General features: G+C 49.3%; 1 protein-coding gene across 6 annotated transcripts in view; it reads left to right on the forward strand.

Moving 5' to 3' along the window:
• The window catches only part of EML1 (EMAP like 1), a 186,843-nt gene that overhangs the window by 40,055 nt on the left and 130,496 nt on the right, over positions 1-16,292 (forward strand). For 2 of the 6 annotated variants that reach the window (XM_047794808.1, XM_047794811.1), the window contains exon 1: positions 11,836-11,972. The exons of the other annotated variants lie outside the window; for them this stretch is intronic. In XM_047794808.1, the coding sequence (XP_047650764.1) occupies positions 11,906-11,972 (67 nt within the window). In that variant the 5' untranslated portion in view covers positions 11,836-11,905. Of the gene's footprint in view, positions 1-11,835; positions 11,973-16,292 lie in introns of those variants that run through there. 6 annotated transcript variants of the gene reach the window in all.

Consider the following 16,292-nt stretch of genomic DNA (forward strand, 5'->3'; position numbering starts at 1 on the left):
TGAGGTTTTTCTGCAGGAGGACTTGTCACCAACTGTGGTCCCTGACCTTCCGTGCCTCTGGGTCTTTTCCCACGTGTTCATCATGGTCCCTAGAGAAGGGCCTTCCACCCTCTGCCCGAGGGGGTGGGGGTCAGACCCTGGGCTGCCGGGATCTGGGAGCTGAGGGTGGGAAGGGGCTGGAGTGTGGTCTCACCATCCGGCACTTGGTCCTCAGAGCTTTCTCATCTTCAGAATGTCCCCCACCTCCACCGTCCATTTGTGCAGAGAAACCCTTGGTTCACCTGTTTCAGAGATTAGAGGCGATTGGGAAGGGGTCCAACGGCTTCTCTATTAGTCACCCTGGGTGGCCGTCATTATAAAATACCACAAACCAGGTGGGGGGCTTAAACATTAGAAACGTATTTCTTGTAGTTCTAGAGGCTGGATGTCTGAGATCAGGGAAAGGGAGAAAGAGGGGTCTCTTCCTCTTCTTCCCCCCTTTTGCTTTTGAGGGCCACACCCATGGCATATGGACGTTCCCAGGCTAGGGGTCAAATTGGAGCCACAGCTACCAGCCTACACCACAGCCGTAGCAACTGGGGATCCAAGACGTGTCTGCGACCTACACCACAGCTCACAGCAACGCCGGATCCTTAACCCACTGAGGAGGCCAGGGATCACACCCTCGTCCTCATGGATACTAGTAAGTCTCGCTACTGCTGAGCCATGATGGGTACTCCCTCTTGCTCTTCTTAAGAGGCCACCAATCCTATCAGGTTAGGGCCCCACCCTTATGACCTCATTTAATCTTAATTAATGTAGTCCTACCTCCAAATACAACTGCACTGCAAGTTAACACAGGGATTGGGGGAGGGGGTCGCACCGTTTGGTCCATGGCGGCTTCCTAAGCAGACTTTTGGTGCATCCTCCTGTTCTCAGCCTCTCCTCTGCCTCCCCCTTCATAGCATTGCTGCCTGTTGCTGAACATTTGAGGTTCCATGGTGGGAAGTGGGGCGCTCCTTGGCTGCCCCCAGCTTGCTGGCTTCAGCGTCAGCGTCTTTGGGGGCAGATGAGACTGTCTCTCTCCTTTACCTGTTCCCCAGGCTGCAAAGCTGTACAGAGGTTGCCTCCTCTTCCATCCTCTTTTCCCGTGGGTGCGAGGCATGTCAGCAGGATGTGGAGTTAAGCTCTATCTGCTGCCTTTCCCTAAAAAGCCACTGTTAGGCTTTCCATACTAGGATGAAACTGTTGCCAACAAATTGAACAGGAGACTGAAACCTCACACTTTCTGTGGCATCTCACCCATCTTATCCTTCTTACCCTCTTCCCAGAAGAGGTACCATCTCTCCCTCCTTCCCAGTTGACACCTCCTGCCCCCCACGGTGTCCTCTGGCATCTGTTCCAGCAGCCAGGGCCCTTCTCCATGAGTTGTCACCAACCCTTCTCTGCCTCTTTCCTCCAGTCACGTGCCTGTCCCTCCCATCCGGACGAAGCCGCTCCTGCCAGGCTGCCCCACAAGGTGGGTTTTCCAGCTCTTTTCTCCCTTCCAGCCTGACTGCCTGTTTCCTGGCCACCCTGGACCCCAGGCCTTGCCACTGCTCATCTTTCTGTCCTTTGTGGCCCCAGACGCATCCTCATTGCCAAGGCCATGGCCTTCTCCCCCCACTCATCTCTCTTCTCAACGTCCCGCCGTGCCTGGACTCCTCTCCCTCTCAGAATGAGATCCTTCCTTGGCGTCTTCTGTATCAATTACCTGGTCTGACCTGCCAATTCCCCGCCCACCTGGGAGGACGGCTGCTGGCCACACCAGGTTCTCGCATCTCACCTGGAACTATGCCTGTGGCCCACTAGCATCCCCTGGTCCCACCTGTATACATTTCCCCATCAACCTTCCTGAAGCACAGCCTAATGGTGAGGCTTCCAAGGGACTCTCCAAGGTCCATGGGCCAAGCCCAAGCCCTGAGTATGGGGTCCCAGGCCCTCTGCAATGGAGCCCACCTCCTTGATCCACCCTTGACTTGAACAGAGCTGGATGGCTCGTCATTTCCCAGACCCACTTCCCATGCTTTTCTGGCCTCTTCCCTTGATGACTTTCCCTCCTCTCCTCCACTTATTTCATCTCTGAGGTCCCTCAAAGCTAGAGCTCTGGTCCCATCCACCACCCCCAACCCTGAATCCCTTCCCTCATCTGCCAGCCCCTGGGGGTTCAGTGATTCCCCCGGCCCTCCTTTGTCCCAAGCCCAAGCAGCAAATATTTCTAAACAGGCACTGTTGATAAGATGAAGTTGGACCCGGGTCTGCACCCCGCAAGAAGAGGTCCGTGGCCCCACCCCATCCTGGGTGTTCTTCCTTCCTGCAACTTGTCTTTATTTCTTGCAATTCCGATGCTGTGTGGCAGCTTAAGTTGGCATTGTAAATACAGTTGTATGAACCTCAATAATTTTTTTCAATGCATGACATGGGTAGAGTCTACATCTCTCCATGTTACAAGGTTACTATATAATTTGTCCTCCAAACTGGACTATTTCAGGGTCAAAGGGGGACTCTTGGATGATCACCCGGGACTCAGGCACAACCCGGCTGCCCCAGAGCACTGAGGTGTGTAGTGACCTACTATTAGAATATTTACTCTATGGTTAGTCGGCGGTGTGCCAAGAACTGCCATAAAACCTCACAGGCGACACAAGGGAGCCGATGAACAAAAACTCCTGAAAATGACATTGTTCAGTGGAGATGCTACGATGGAAATTTTGGGTTGTTTTTTGTTTGTTTTTGTTTGTTTTTGCCACCTACAGCAGTCCCTGCATCACTGTATGGATAAGAGGCCATTGTAACACCTCGTTTCCTAAATGCGATGCCATTTTTAAAAAAGAAAACCAACCCACATTGCTTCTATTGTATTTGTTTACCTGCAGCGTATGGAAGTTCCCAGGCTAGGGGTCAAATCAGGTGGTGGCCTACACCACAGCTCACAGCAACGCTGGATCCTTGATCCACTGAGCAAGGCCAGGGATCGAACCGGCACCCTCATGGATACTAGACAGATTCGTCTCCACTGCGCCGCCACAACAGGAACGCCCCCAACAATGCTGTTAATTTTCCACTTCAGACTCTTCAAAATGTGGAAATCCTTTTGACTGATGCCAATATTAAGAATGCTTTTGAGGAGTTCCCGTTATGGCTCAGTGAGTTAAGAACCTGACATAGTGTCCATGAGGATGCCATCCCTGGCCTCAATCAGTGGGTTAAGGGTCCTGCATTGCTGTAAGTTGTGGCATAGATTGCAGATATGGTTCAGATCTGGCGTTGCTGTGGCTGTGGTGTAGGCCGGCAGCTACGACTCTGATTCGACCCCTAGCCTGGAAACTTCCATGTGTGGCAGATGCAGCCGTTAAAAAAATTAAATACATAAATAAATAAATTGCTTTCTAGTGACTAACCCATGAGTTTCTTAGATAACAAGGAGTTTTCACATCTTTTGGAGCATTAGCAAATTATGTGTGGAAGGCTCAGAAGTTCATGGTTCTGCAGTGTCAACCTTTTTGTGATAGGATAATGCAAGGATAATAAATCAATAAAGCTGTATTTATTAAGTAGAGCTGTTTATCACCCACTCCAGCCCACACAGGGCAGATGGAGCCCAGAGAATCAGGGAACTGGGTTCACCAGGCTGTGGATGTCTGGCTTTATGAGATGAGCCCTAAGTTCTGTCCCCACCCCTGAGGATGAGGCTCCCAGCCCAGGGCAAGGCCAGGGACAGCACTGTGAAGGCTCCTACTGGGGGACGGTGAATAAATACAGAGCAGAGAGCAGCAGCTCTGCCCCCAGGGTGCCCCCACAGTATCAACAGCCCAGTGTCTGCAGAGCTTCAAAGAGCAGGCTGGTTTAGCCCAGATGAAAGGTACTGACAGCTGTTAGCCGCAGAGGAGGCAGGGACCCTGGCTTGACAGAGAGGAGGTAGCATGGGAACTGAGCCCCTGGTTGGTGGAAGGACATTGCCAAGAACAAGATTCGTGTATGGGGAGCCCCGGGGCAGAGAGCGAAGGGTGTTTGGGGAAGGAACAGCAGAGTGGACTGAGTGGGGCGAAGGTGCCCAAACTGGAGGAAGGGGGCCCGTGACGGCCTCTGAGAGCCACTCTGCATATTTAGGACTTGGTTGCTCTCTTTGCCTCCAATAAGGAGAATAATCTTAAAACCAGAGGAAGCTGAAGACACCTCTCTTAGGAGAAATCATCAAGAGCCCAAGATTGGTGAGCGAGGGAGGGGGAACCGCTTCGTTATTTCGAATCCCTTCTCTAGAGGCTCCACAAACGGTCTTGGATTTGGCCAGATGGGAGTTGCAGAAAACTGGGAAGGGAAAAATGTCAGAATTTTCCAAAAAGTAGAAATCAGTTGGGTTCTGGAAAACAGAGATGAGAAATTGGATATCACTATTGGTTCTGAGCAAAAATTTTAACAGATTTTTGAAGAGCTGGTGTGAACACACTTGGAAATGTTAGGAAGAGGCAAACCAAATCCTCTCTCTCTTTTCACGGGGTTACCAGACTGCGTTCCCAAAGCCCTGGTGAACAGCCTTCCCCAAGCCCTGCGGAAGGTGTGAAAAACAGGCTGGTGAACCAGCGATTGGGGTGACTTGAATTTGGTTGGACAAACACATCTAGAGTATTTATAAATAGATCGGTGGAGATACAGCTGGTGAGGCGTGGCTGATCCTGAGAGCTCCCCCCACCCCCCATGCTGCTAATGTGTTTATCAATTATAAGGATGAAGAAGAAGACATTAATGGGTTTATTATGGCACACTCGCTGCTGTCACAGTGCTGATGTGTTAGATGCCAGATTTAAGAGTTTAAAAGATTTTGGTCTGTTCAAAGGCTGGATTGAAACCAATAAAACGACATTTAACAGGGGTAAAGATAAATCCTGTCTTCAGATTAAAAAAAAAAAATCAATTAGCCCAGCACAAGTTGGAGAAGACCCAACAGTCATTCATTTGAAAAAGACTGATAGATTTATAATTGACCGGAAGTTCAATACGAGCCAACAGTATATATCCTGGCTGCTCAAAAAAAAAAAAAAATCAATACAAACTTCGGTTAGATCAATAGGATCATAATATCCTAGTTATTTAAGGGAAAGGCCACTCAGATCCATCCTCTGAGCTTATTGGACCCAGTTCTGGGTACCAGGATTCAGAAGAGAGCCCAGTTAGGTAGGGGGGATATCTATGCACATGAGGGGTGCAGAAATTATGTCACGTGATGGACCAGGGGGAAGCAGAGAACCTCACCCTGGAGAAGATGAGAGCTCCTTTTGAAGCATGCGAAAGTCTATTGTGTGTAATGGGCAACTGATTTTGTCCAGAGGGGCCATTGATTCCTTCACTCGCTCAGCATTTACTCACTGCCAACTGCGTTCAATGTTTGTCAAGAATGATGGGGCATTAGAAGCATCTAATCTCCTGGGAGCAATGGACACATGCACACGCGCACACACACACACACACACACACACTCACACACATACACATGCATGCACGTTCCTACAAGACGAGGCAAATTGACATAAGGAGTGCCATTGAGTACCAGCAGATGTGGTGGGGGTTTAGCAGGCCTACTAAGGCCTCACAGATGGGCCAGCCTCTGTGCCGGCAGGCAGGGAAGGTGGGCACTCAGCACTGGACTGGGGACCAGCCGGGTAGGGGACCAGAGCACCCAAGGGCATGGCATGGATAACAGTCATGATAGGGGTTGCCAACTGCATGGTGTGGCAGGAGTGCCTCAGATGCCAACGGCAGCATTTGTGGCAGGAACACAGACAGAGGAGAAATCCACACCAAGATGTGTGCATTTAACATGGTAGGTGTCAGGGGATGAAATGACATCATTGACCCTCTTTGGGGAAGTTAAGCTTGCGGTAACCCAGCAGAGCTGAGACACGGGCTCCTAGTGCACCGTTTTGGAACCAACAGAAGCCTACATCAGGACAGAGGGAGATTAAATCAACCAGACAAAAGAAGGATCGGTGAAGGATGCTTTGGGAAGGGCAATTTGGGATAAAAATAACCAGCAGTCTTTTTAATAATTCCAGCCCTTCAACTTTGCAATGGGAGGAGTGACCATTTGTCAGGGTTGTTGTCAAAAATCACTGCTGCATCAACAGGCAGGTTGGAGACCATGGGCTTTAATATTCTTTATTGATGTTAAGAAGCTGTAATAACACTCATTGTATGGAGTAAGTAACTGCCTTTTTTTTTTTTTCCAATGGCCAAACCCAAGGCATATGGAAATTCCAGGGCCAGGGATTGTATTTGAGCCACAGCTGCGACCTTCACCACTGCACGAGGCTGGGGATCCAACCCATGCCTCCATAGCACCCCGAGCCTCTGCATGTGGATTCTTAACCCACTGTGCCACAGCGGGAACTCCTGGAGTACCTGTCTTGACATGAGACAGTGTATTTTGTATTTTATGACTTAATGTCAGTGATCAATGGTGTCCTGAGTCTGGAGACCACCCAAGCCTTGACTTTGAGATTCTATACGCTTAGTTCATCAGGGCTGTTGTCTCAAACCACCGCAAGCCAAGAGGCTTAAACAAGAGTAATAGCTTCCGTTCTGGAGGCCAGAAACCCCAGTCAAGGTGTCGGCAAGGACGACTCCAGACCTTTCCCCTAAGCTTGCAGACAGCTGTCTTCTCCCTGTGTCTTCACAAGGGCTTCCCTCTGCGGGTGTCTGTGTCCGAATTCCCTGTTCTTATCAGGACACCCATCTGGAGTTCCCCTTCATGGCTCAGTGGAAACAAATCTGACTAGTAACCATGAGGACGCAGGCTCGATCCCTGGCCTCACTCAGTGGGTTAAGGATCCGGTGTTGACGTGAGCTGTGGTGTAGGCCAGCAGCTACAGCTTCAATTCGACCCCTAGCCTGGGACCCTCCATATGCTGCAGGGGCGGCCCTGAAAAGACCAAAAAAATAAATAAATAAAACAAAATAATAAAGACACAGGTCAGATTGGAGGCGGGTCACTGTAATGACCTCATTTTAATTTGATTCCCTCTATAAAGACCCTCTCTCCAAATAAGGCCACATCCTGAAATACCAGGAGTTGGCGCTTCAACATACGAATGGTGGAGCGGGCAGAATTTAACCCCAAACCCTCATGGGCAGCTTCTTCTTTTGCTCTTAGAATGAAACCAGAGCCCTGTGAAGAGGTCACTGGGTCTCCCACCTCGATAAATCTCAGTTCCTCACAGGAGACTTATTTACCCAAAGCAGTTCCCACGGGCTCTTTGCTCCAGTTCAGACCTTCCAGAATAATCCAGAATAATCTGAAACCCTCCCAGCCCTTCTCACAATTCGTCATGTCATTCTTATGCGTATGATTGTTTTATCCATCAACAGGGAGAAATACAGGGTCCATCTCAACTCAGAACCCAGGAAGACATTTCAAGTCGTGCTTCAAGGACCAGTGTTTCTTCTTCCTGTATTCAGTGCACCCTGATATGTCCTATTTTGGTTTTTTTTTTCCTTGTAGTAAAATATACACAACCTAAAATTTGCCATTTTAACTGTTTTGAAGTGTCCAGGCCAGTGGCATGAAGTGCACTCATCTGGTGCGACCATCCCTTTTTCTCCATCTCCCCAACTCTTTCATCATCCTCAATGGAAACTCTGCCTCCATTAAACACCAACTCCCCTCCCCCACCCCCAGCCCTGGCTGTTCTTTCTGTCTCTGTGCATTCGACCCCTCGCGGTGCCTCATAGAAACAGAATCATGCAGCCTTTGTCTTTCTGAGTCTGGCTTATTTCACTGCGAGCACTATCCTCAGGTTTCATTCAAGTGGTAGCATGGTTCAGAATTTCCTTTCTTTTAAGACTGACTAGTATTCCATTGTATGGAGCTACCACCTTTTGTCTCTGCATTCACCCATCAGGGAACAATGGTTATTTCCACATTTTGGTTCTTGGGAATAATGCTTCTCACCCAAGTTTACTTGGGTGTACAAATATCTCTTCGAGACCCTGCTTTCAGTTTCTTTGGGTGTATACCCACAGTGGAATTTTCTGTTTCTTTTTTCTTTTCTCTTTATTTTTGTCTTTTTTTTGGGGGGGGGGCACACCCATGACATATGGAAGTTCCCAGGCTAGGGGTGGAATCGGAGCTGCAGCTGCCGACCTACGCCACAGCCACAGCAATGCTGCATCCTTAACCCACTGAGCGAGGCCAGGGCTTGAACCTGCGTCCTCATGGCTACTAGTCAGGTTGGTTACCACTGAGCCAAGACAGGAACTCCTTCTTTAAATTGAAGTGCAGTCGACTCTGTTCCATTTGGTAAAGTGCTGATTCGACTCTAGGTTGACTTCATGACCCTACAGTTTGGAAGGCACTGTCTTTTGGGTGCTGTATCCCCCAGCCCCAAGCATGGTGCCTGGTACCGTAGAATTGTTTCTGAAGGAATGTTGAATGAAACTATAGATGCACAAGGCTTTAGATTCCGGGGGTAATTTTTTATTATTACTTCCTCATGAATAGACTACAGAGCCGTATTTTCCTTTCTCTTTTTCACATGTGCTAGCAATGCTGCTATTAATGCCACCGAACGCTATGGTTACGTTGTCTTAGAGAGCACACATCATTTATCACAACAAAAACATGCTTTGCATGCAGGCCATAAATTATCTCAAAATGATGTGGAATAACAGTCTGCTAAAATGTTTGGGCACAGAATCTCACATTATTAATTAGGTTTTCAGAGATTTTTCTTGAACTCTCTCCATAGATCTTTTTAAAATGCTGTGCAGATTATGCCTAATTCACTTAACACGCATATCCTTGTAATTACACTAAAATTTTCTTTTTTTAGAAAGAAAGCTTTTACCATTGTGAGAAAAAAAAACAGCTGTTTAATACTCTAGGTTAACAGTATAATAACCATCTTTATCATCTCAAAGGCAGTGGACTGCGTTCTTAATTGTTATTTGTAATTTTGCTCTAGGGCAAGTAGACTCTTCTAAGAAAATCTCCAGCTCAATTTTCTTCCTGTTCCATCTCTGAATTTTCTTTATTCCCTAACCTTTCTTTGTTGGGGCCACCAAATATAATACCTTTAACCTTATAAATCAGGAATACTAACTTATTTTCTTTCTTTTTACAGCCACATCTGCGGCATATGGAAATTCCCAGACTAGGGGTCGAATCGAAGCTGCAGCTGAGGCCTATGCCACAGCCCCAGCAACGCCAGACCCAAGTCGCATCTGTGACCTATGCTACAGCTCATGGCAACACAGGATCCTTAACCCACTGAGAGGGGCCAGGGATCAAACCTGCCTCCTCATAGACACTGTGTCAGGTTCTTAACCTGCTGAGCCACAATGGGAACTCCTGAATGCTAACATTTTTAAAAGAGAAGCATCTTTTAATCATTTATTCATGAGGATCACTTCCTTTCAAAGTTCGAGGATGCCACTTATCCCAAATATCCTGACATATAAAAACTGCAAAGTGGAGCAGAGATGGTATAAAGATTGGACTAGAAGGAGAAACTTGAAAACAGAGAAGGGCCAAGTTCAAATACACGCCTGTGTTAAGTCTTGCCCTTCGAAAGCCCCTCCTCTTGCCTTTGGGATCCAGAGGGTCCCCCTGTACTGGGCGGAGGTGGGGGCTTCATGTGACCCTTCTGCCACCTCTGCCCTCTACATTTGGCCCCATTCCCTTTTCCTGCCAGAGTTCTGAAAGAGGCATCTATGAGTGCTCTCCTTTTGATGTTCAGCTGCCTGGCTCTGGTCCCCACTGCCTCACCAAGATGCTCCACGTCACTTGGGAGTCCTCTGCCACCACACTGAAGCCCTTTTCCCAGCCTCACCCTCCTTGACCCGTCCTGCGGAGAGCCCTGTGAAAAGGCCCACCTCTTTGCAGCTTTCTGCCCTTTTAGCCTAAGGAGACAACCTGCTAGGCCCGCTGTCCCGCCTCTCTGACAATTCCTTCGGCATCTCCTCCTCTCCTTCCTCTCCAAGACTCTGCCCAGCTGCCTTCTGCGCTTCCACTCTCTCCTTTACAGCCCCTTTGCCGACACCCCACACTCCCTTCTTTCACTGCCCAGGGGTCTGCATCCCCAGCGGCTACGGGGCATCTCTAACAGGAGGACTGCCGTCCTCTCTCGGCCTCTCCATCACTCCAGCTGGATCGTCCTATAGCAGCTGCCCTCTGGCCAGTCTCCCAGCCTCTACCCTGGGACTGTCTGGACCTGGACTGCCTGTTTGTGGGGCATTGCAGGCATCCCGGGCCGCTCCAGCTCCAGGGGCTGGCCCCTGCGGTCTGCTTCACTGACTCACCTCTAACCCCACTCTGGGCAGCCACCAGCCTGCGGTCGGCCGCCCAGGGCCTCCTTCCGCGTCTGGCCCAGCTCCTCTGCCTGCTCTCCGAACCTCTCTTACCTGGCTTCTCTCAGCCCGCTCTTACTTCCCACTCTCTGCAGTGCAGGCTGTCCGCTCGTGTCAGGCCAGCCCTTCGGTCAGACCCTGCTCCTTCTGCTCCTTCTTTCCTCCACAATCAGCTACATGGTCCTTCAAACGCCAGGTCACAGTCAAAGCCACAGCACCCGTAGCCCCTGGGCAACACCCCCTCTACCACCTGCTTTCCCATTAACAGTCCCTCTGGTCTTCTGTCCTTGGTCACCCCGAGGGCTTCAACCTCTCCCTTCTGCCCCGAGCATCCATGGCTGCTGTGCTAGGCCATACACCAAAGATGCTACTCGGGCAGCGGCAGAGCCCCTCCCCTGACCCAGCCTTCTGCTACAACTTGAACCCCTTCAGAACTGTGCACGGTAAGTGAATTGAAACCATTGCGTAACCAGGAGCGTACATGTTATGCAGTCTGTTCTGGGCCAGGCCAGCGGGTCGGCAAACCTCTTCTTTTTCTTGCTTCCTCACTTATCTGCCAGCATCTTTATTTTCTGGCCCTGGGCAGTGAGACTCTAACTAGCAACACGGCATGTGTAGGTAGGGACTGGAAGAGTTACAAACCCGTGGATTTGAGTGTTTCTCCCACTACGGCGGTTTGTTCCCACTCCGTCTCTCTACGGATTTCCTTGGGTCCTGAAACAAGTTAACAAGTGTGTAATGTGACAAATCTGCACCCCGGGGGCTGATCCGGGAGAGAACAGAGCAGATGTTTTAGCTCCTTTAAACGCGGCAGCCTGTCCGGCCTGACATCACGAGGGCCTCTTTTTGAAATGGGAAGCCCCATTTTTTCCCGCCCGCCAGCAAAGGGTCAAGCGGAGTTACAAGCCCTGCGCTAATTCTCATTCGAGGCAGGGCCTGGCTGTGGCGGAAGAACGTGCAGCAAGAGGGGCGCGCCTCGCAGGACGTGGCCAAAAGTGGAGTTGCTCCGAGGTGGAAGCGCAACCGAAATGGGCTCGCAAGTTGTCCATGTTTGGTCCTGGCGTTGCCCGCGGGCGCGGGGACAGCGCCTCAGGGGAGCGCGGGCTCCAGCGCCCCCTCCCGCGTCACCGCCTCTCCTTTGTCCCCGCGCCCCCCGCGTCCCGCCCTCCTAGGGGGGCGCCGGCGGCCGCGCGGAGAGGAGGGCCCGGGGCCGCGATGCGCCCGCGCCGCATCCCGGCCCCGGCCGCGCGCCCGCCCTCGGCTCCCGGGCCCCGGCAGCTCGCCCGCGGCCCCGCCCCGTCCCCGCCCGGCCACGTCCCCCGCCGAGGCCGCCCCCTGGCGGGCAGAGCGGGCGCCGGGCTCGCGCGGCGGCGGCGGTGGCGGCGGCGGGCCCGGGGTTGCCATGGTAACCGGCAGCGGCCGCCGCCACAGCAGGGCCGGCCCCAGAGCCAGCGCCGGCCGCCGCTCGGCGCGGCTCAGTGTGGGGGTGAGCGGCGGCGGCGGCGCAGCCGGGCCGGGGAAGCGGGCGCTGCCCGGCGGCCTCAGCATGGAGGACGGCTTCTCGAGCTACAGCAGCCTGTACGACACGTCCTCGCTGCTCCAGTTCTGCAACGGTGAGGGGCGGCGGCCGGGCGGGCGGCGGCCGCGGCGGGGAGCGGGCCGAGGGGCGAGGCCGGGCGGCCGGGGAGGCCGCGCAAAGTTGCTGCGGAGGGGCGCACGGTTCCCGCCGCCGCGGGCGCATTGTGCTGGGCCGCGGGCCCGGGGCCGCGCCTCGTGCGCCCCCGCCCCGCCCGGCTCCCGCTCCCGCTCCCGCTCGGCGCCGGCCAGTGCGCGCGGGGCGGCGGGTCCCGGGGAGACCCGCACGAGCGCACCGGCCGGGCTGCGCGTGGGGAGGCCCGGCCGCCCCCCGGGCTCCGGGGACGTGTTGCTTTCTGCTTCCAAACTCGCATCTGTTTGGAAAGGTCTGGATGAAGAACTCGGAAAACAAAACACTCCTTGGAGGATGTGCGCAGCGTTTGTTGCGGACGGACCCTCAGGATCCATTCAGTTCTACTTTGATGAAATCATCAGTTTCAGGCAGTCTAGAGCTTTTTAAATGGACAGGCAGAGTGAACCTGGCTTCCAAGTGTTTTGACTATTTTGTTTACGGGGGTCATAGATTTTTTTTTCCTTTTGCTGGTTTTTACAGGAAGGAAACCTAATAGCTACCAATGTGGCATCTTAAAAGATATGTATACAGAATTTTTATGCTTGAAAGATTTTAGTCCCTGGCAGGGTTGAAAAAGATTTTTCACAGCAGATTGCATATTTTATCAGAACACGATGTGCGATAATTCATGCACAAAAGTTAACCATACATTTTTTTATATGTTGGATTTATTGCCGTATTAGAGAATCCCAAAAGCTTGGCCAATAAAAAAATGTATATTTTATAGAATTTGCGTACAGTGCAGTCGGAATAGTTTAGAATTCTAGATGCCTCGACAACTGGAGCGATTTATTTTGCAGCTGTAATTGTGATTTTAGGGGAACTTTTCTAGTTATTCAACACCTGTTTGCAAATAGGAGGTCTTAGCTGTGCAATAAAGTTAACTGGGTTGATTCATCCTCTGTAATGATATTTTAATCTCAGGGGTGAGATGTATCATCTTTTTCATGGGAGAGTATGTATTCTGATAGTTTGGGCAGCTTATAATTTTCATATTAATCACATGCGAGCCTTCATTAACTTGATAATGTCCTCTTCAGTGGAAGGGAAGAAAGTTTTTGCTCTCTCTCCAAATTTAACAGCAGTTTCGGGGTTGAAGGCAGGTAGCCCGTGTTTGGTACTCTACTGGCCACCGGCATCCCTTATGTGTAGTTTCGAGTCATGGGAATGGTGTTACATCTCCAGAACATCCAGTAGGCATGTGAGCAGTTGTTCGAGGCCAGCCATACTGCTGCTAAATAGCAGTTCAGTCCTGAAGTTGACCGCCACGTCTCTTCGAGAATGTTTTGGTTTTCTGCCTTTTCTTGTTAATCGTTAATTTAGAGATGTCGGTGAGGAATTTTGAGGGTAATGGTGTCTAAAAGAAAGTAAAAACCAGACCCTATATTGTATGGCTAATAATTGAAAGAAAAATGACTTTAAAATAGCTAGAATCAAGCAATAAGATCACTTCAAAATACAGTTGAATCGCAACTGATGAACTCCTTTCTCTAAAAAGCTCTTAGCTCTGTACTTTTTTCTTTTGGTTACCTTATAAATAAAGTTTAAAGCAAGAGTAGCCAAGAGGCAGAAATGAGTGTTAACTGATGATGTCTTAGGCAACAGATGTTTTGATGGGAAATTCTTCATTTTTAAGAGGCTTTCATTAAGTGCAAATATAAACGAATGCAATCCAGTTAATTACTATGATGATTCAATTAAGGCAGTGGATGGAGGAGACACCGTTTCACAAAGAACTAAATTAAACATTTGGATATTTTATTCGCTACATTGAAAAAAATTTTTTTTCTTTTGAAATTAGAGATTTACATTACAATGGCAGGACTACAGCAGCGTAGGCTAGGAACTCATACATTTTCATTTGTTGAGTACACGCGGTGCTTTTGATGGTGACAGGAACTAAAAAGTGGTAATTGTGTATTAGCTTCTGAAAATACAACCCATACCTCTGATTTGGGTGGCTGTCACAGTTAGTGTCCTCCTGGTGAGATAAAGAGAGAAGTCAGTGATATGAACGAGAAGGAAGGAAGAGAAAATGTTGTTCTCATGAGTGAAATCTTTATCTTCCTTTATATTTTTTTCCCTTACTGCCTCTCCTACCTCATTTGCAATGGCTGTTCCATATCCATGTAGATCTAGGAGGATCTAGCCTCCTGCAAAGACTCCATTGTCATCTTAGATACTGGCTCTCTCACGTAAGTCGAAAACGTGTGTGGTGTTTTTTGGTTTTTGTTTTTCTTCAAACTCTTGAGAACTCTATAAAGTGAGCTGGAAATCACAAACTTCTTTTGTTGCCTGAGGACAAACCGCAGGCATTGGAGAGTGGGCTGCAGCTCGCCTTTCTAAGCGCTTGCTCATTTGGGAAATGCTGCACCATCCTTCTGCAAAGCCTTCCTTCGACGTGGGTAGTGTTACCATCCTCTTTTATGTAGGAGGAAACTGAGGCTCCAGGAGATTGTCTGACTTTATAAGGCTATGTAACTAGTAAGCCTTGGATACCAGCATGAATGTTTTTGTTTAATAACAGCTCTATGGAGATATAATTCACCTTCTATAAAAATTCACCCTTTGGAAGCATACAATTAAGTGGCTTTTCGTATATTCGCAGAATCGTGCAAGCATCAGCATTGTCTAATTTTAGAACATTTTCATCACCTCCCAAAAGAAACTCCAGGACCTCCTAGATCTCATTCCCTATTCCAGGCTCCCCCTCGCATTGCCCTAGCCCCTGGCAACCACTCATCTACTTTCTGTCTCTGTAGATGCTGGATGTTTAATATAAATGAATCACATAATATCTGGCCTTTTGTGTCCAGCTTCTTTGACCTAGCATAGTGGTTTAAGGTCCATTCATGTTGTAGCCTGTGTCAGTGCTTCATGCCTTTTTATGACCCAATAATATTCCATCGTATGGATAGACCTCATTTTCTTTATTCATTTACCAGTCGGTAGGCATTTGGCTTGTCTCTTCTTTTGGACTGTCACGAATTATACTACTGTGAACATTCATGTCCAAGTTTTTGTGTGACCGCATGTTTTCATTTCTCCGCGGTAGATACCCAGGAATGGAATTGCTGGAGCCCAGGGTAACTCCTGATTTAACATTTCTGTGGAGCCCGTTTCAAGTTTTTGAAACCTGACTGTCAAGGTCTTGCTGATATAAAAATCGGGAGTCAAGAAGCTAGATGAAAGAGGGAAGGAAGTGGGCGGGAAGCACATAATGTTACTGTTTCATTTCTCTGAGTCACTTGTGATTCTTCCCTCAACCATGGCTCATCCAAACAAGTCAATGCACACTCTTGCTTCTTTGCCATAGGTTATAAGAATCCCAGCGTTCGAGGAGGACCAAAAAGGTGATCTCATCTCATGGTTTATGTCCTTAAGCCTGTCACTCTTTGTTCCAAGTCCAGCTCCTCAGGACCCAAGTGCAAAGCAGATAAAGTGGAAGGGCTCCTGCTGAAGTGGGGAGAGGACCCGCTGTCTGGCCCTCCTCACCTGCCCCATCCTCCAGTGACTCAGTCCACCCATCCCTCCCGGGCTTGAAATCTCTGTTCCACAGGAGGATGCGCCAAAAGTTCACCCCACGTTTGAGCAGCTCCAAGCAACTAGGAAACTCACTATCTCCCCCTGAAATCCAATCCTTCTTTATATAATTCAGCCTGTCAGTTCCTAAATGCAGTCAAAATCTGACGCAAGTTCTGCCCCTCGGGCCCATGGAAAATAGGTTTAATCTCTTTTCCGTGTACTAGGTCATCACATGTTTGAAGACAATCCTGATAGCTCTTTCTCGGTTCTTCATCCAGCTAAATTATTACCTTAAAAAAAGTTTCACAAGACATAATTTTAGATCCTTAATCATCCTGGTTTGCCCGATCACTTACTTTCTTTTGTCTATATGCCTTTTAAACTTTGGCGCAACTGAATGTGGTATTCCAAGCATGGTTTTTAAACAGAGCAGAGACGAGCGGGATACATCACCTCCCTTATTCTAAAGTCTGTACTTCTGATAATGCAGCCCAAGATCATATTAGCTCTTTTGGTGGTCACTTCACGTTGTTACCTCTTACCTTTCACCTAAAATTCATGTCTGTGTTACATGTACTGTGGCTAAGCCCTTTCTCCCTTACTTTTTACCTTTTCTTTTTGAAAAGAGAGAAAATTTCCTCCAGTGCAACATAATTGTAATCTGTATCATAATGCTGTAAATAATCCCGATACTCATATA

The sequence above is a fragment of the Phacochoerus africanus genome, chromosome 9 (genome assembly GCF_016906955.1).
Source record: "Phacochoerus africanus isolate WHEZ1 chromosome 9, ROS_Pafr_v1, whole genome shotgun sequence".
Classification (NCBI taxonomy): Eukaryota; Metazoa; Chordata; class Mammalia; order Artiodactyla; family Suidae; genus Phacochoerus; species Phacochoerus africanus.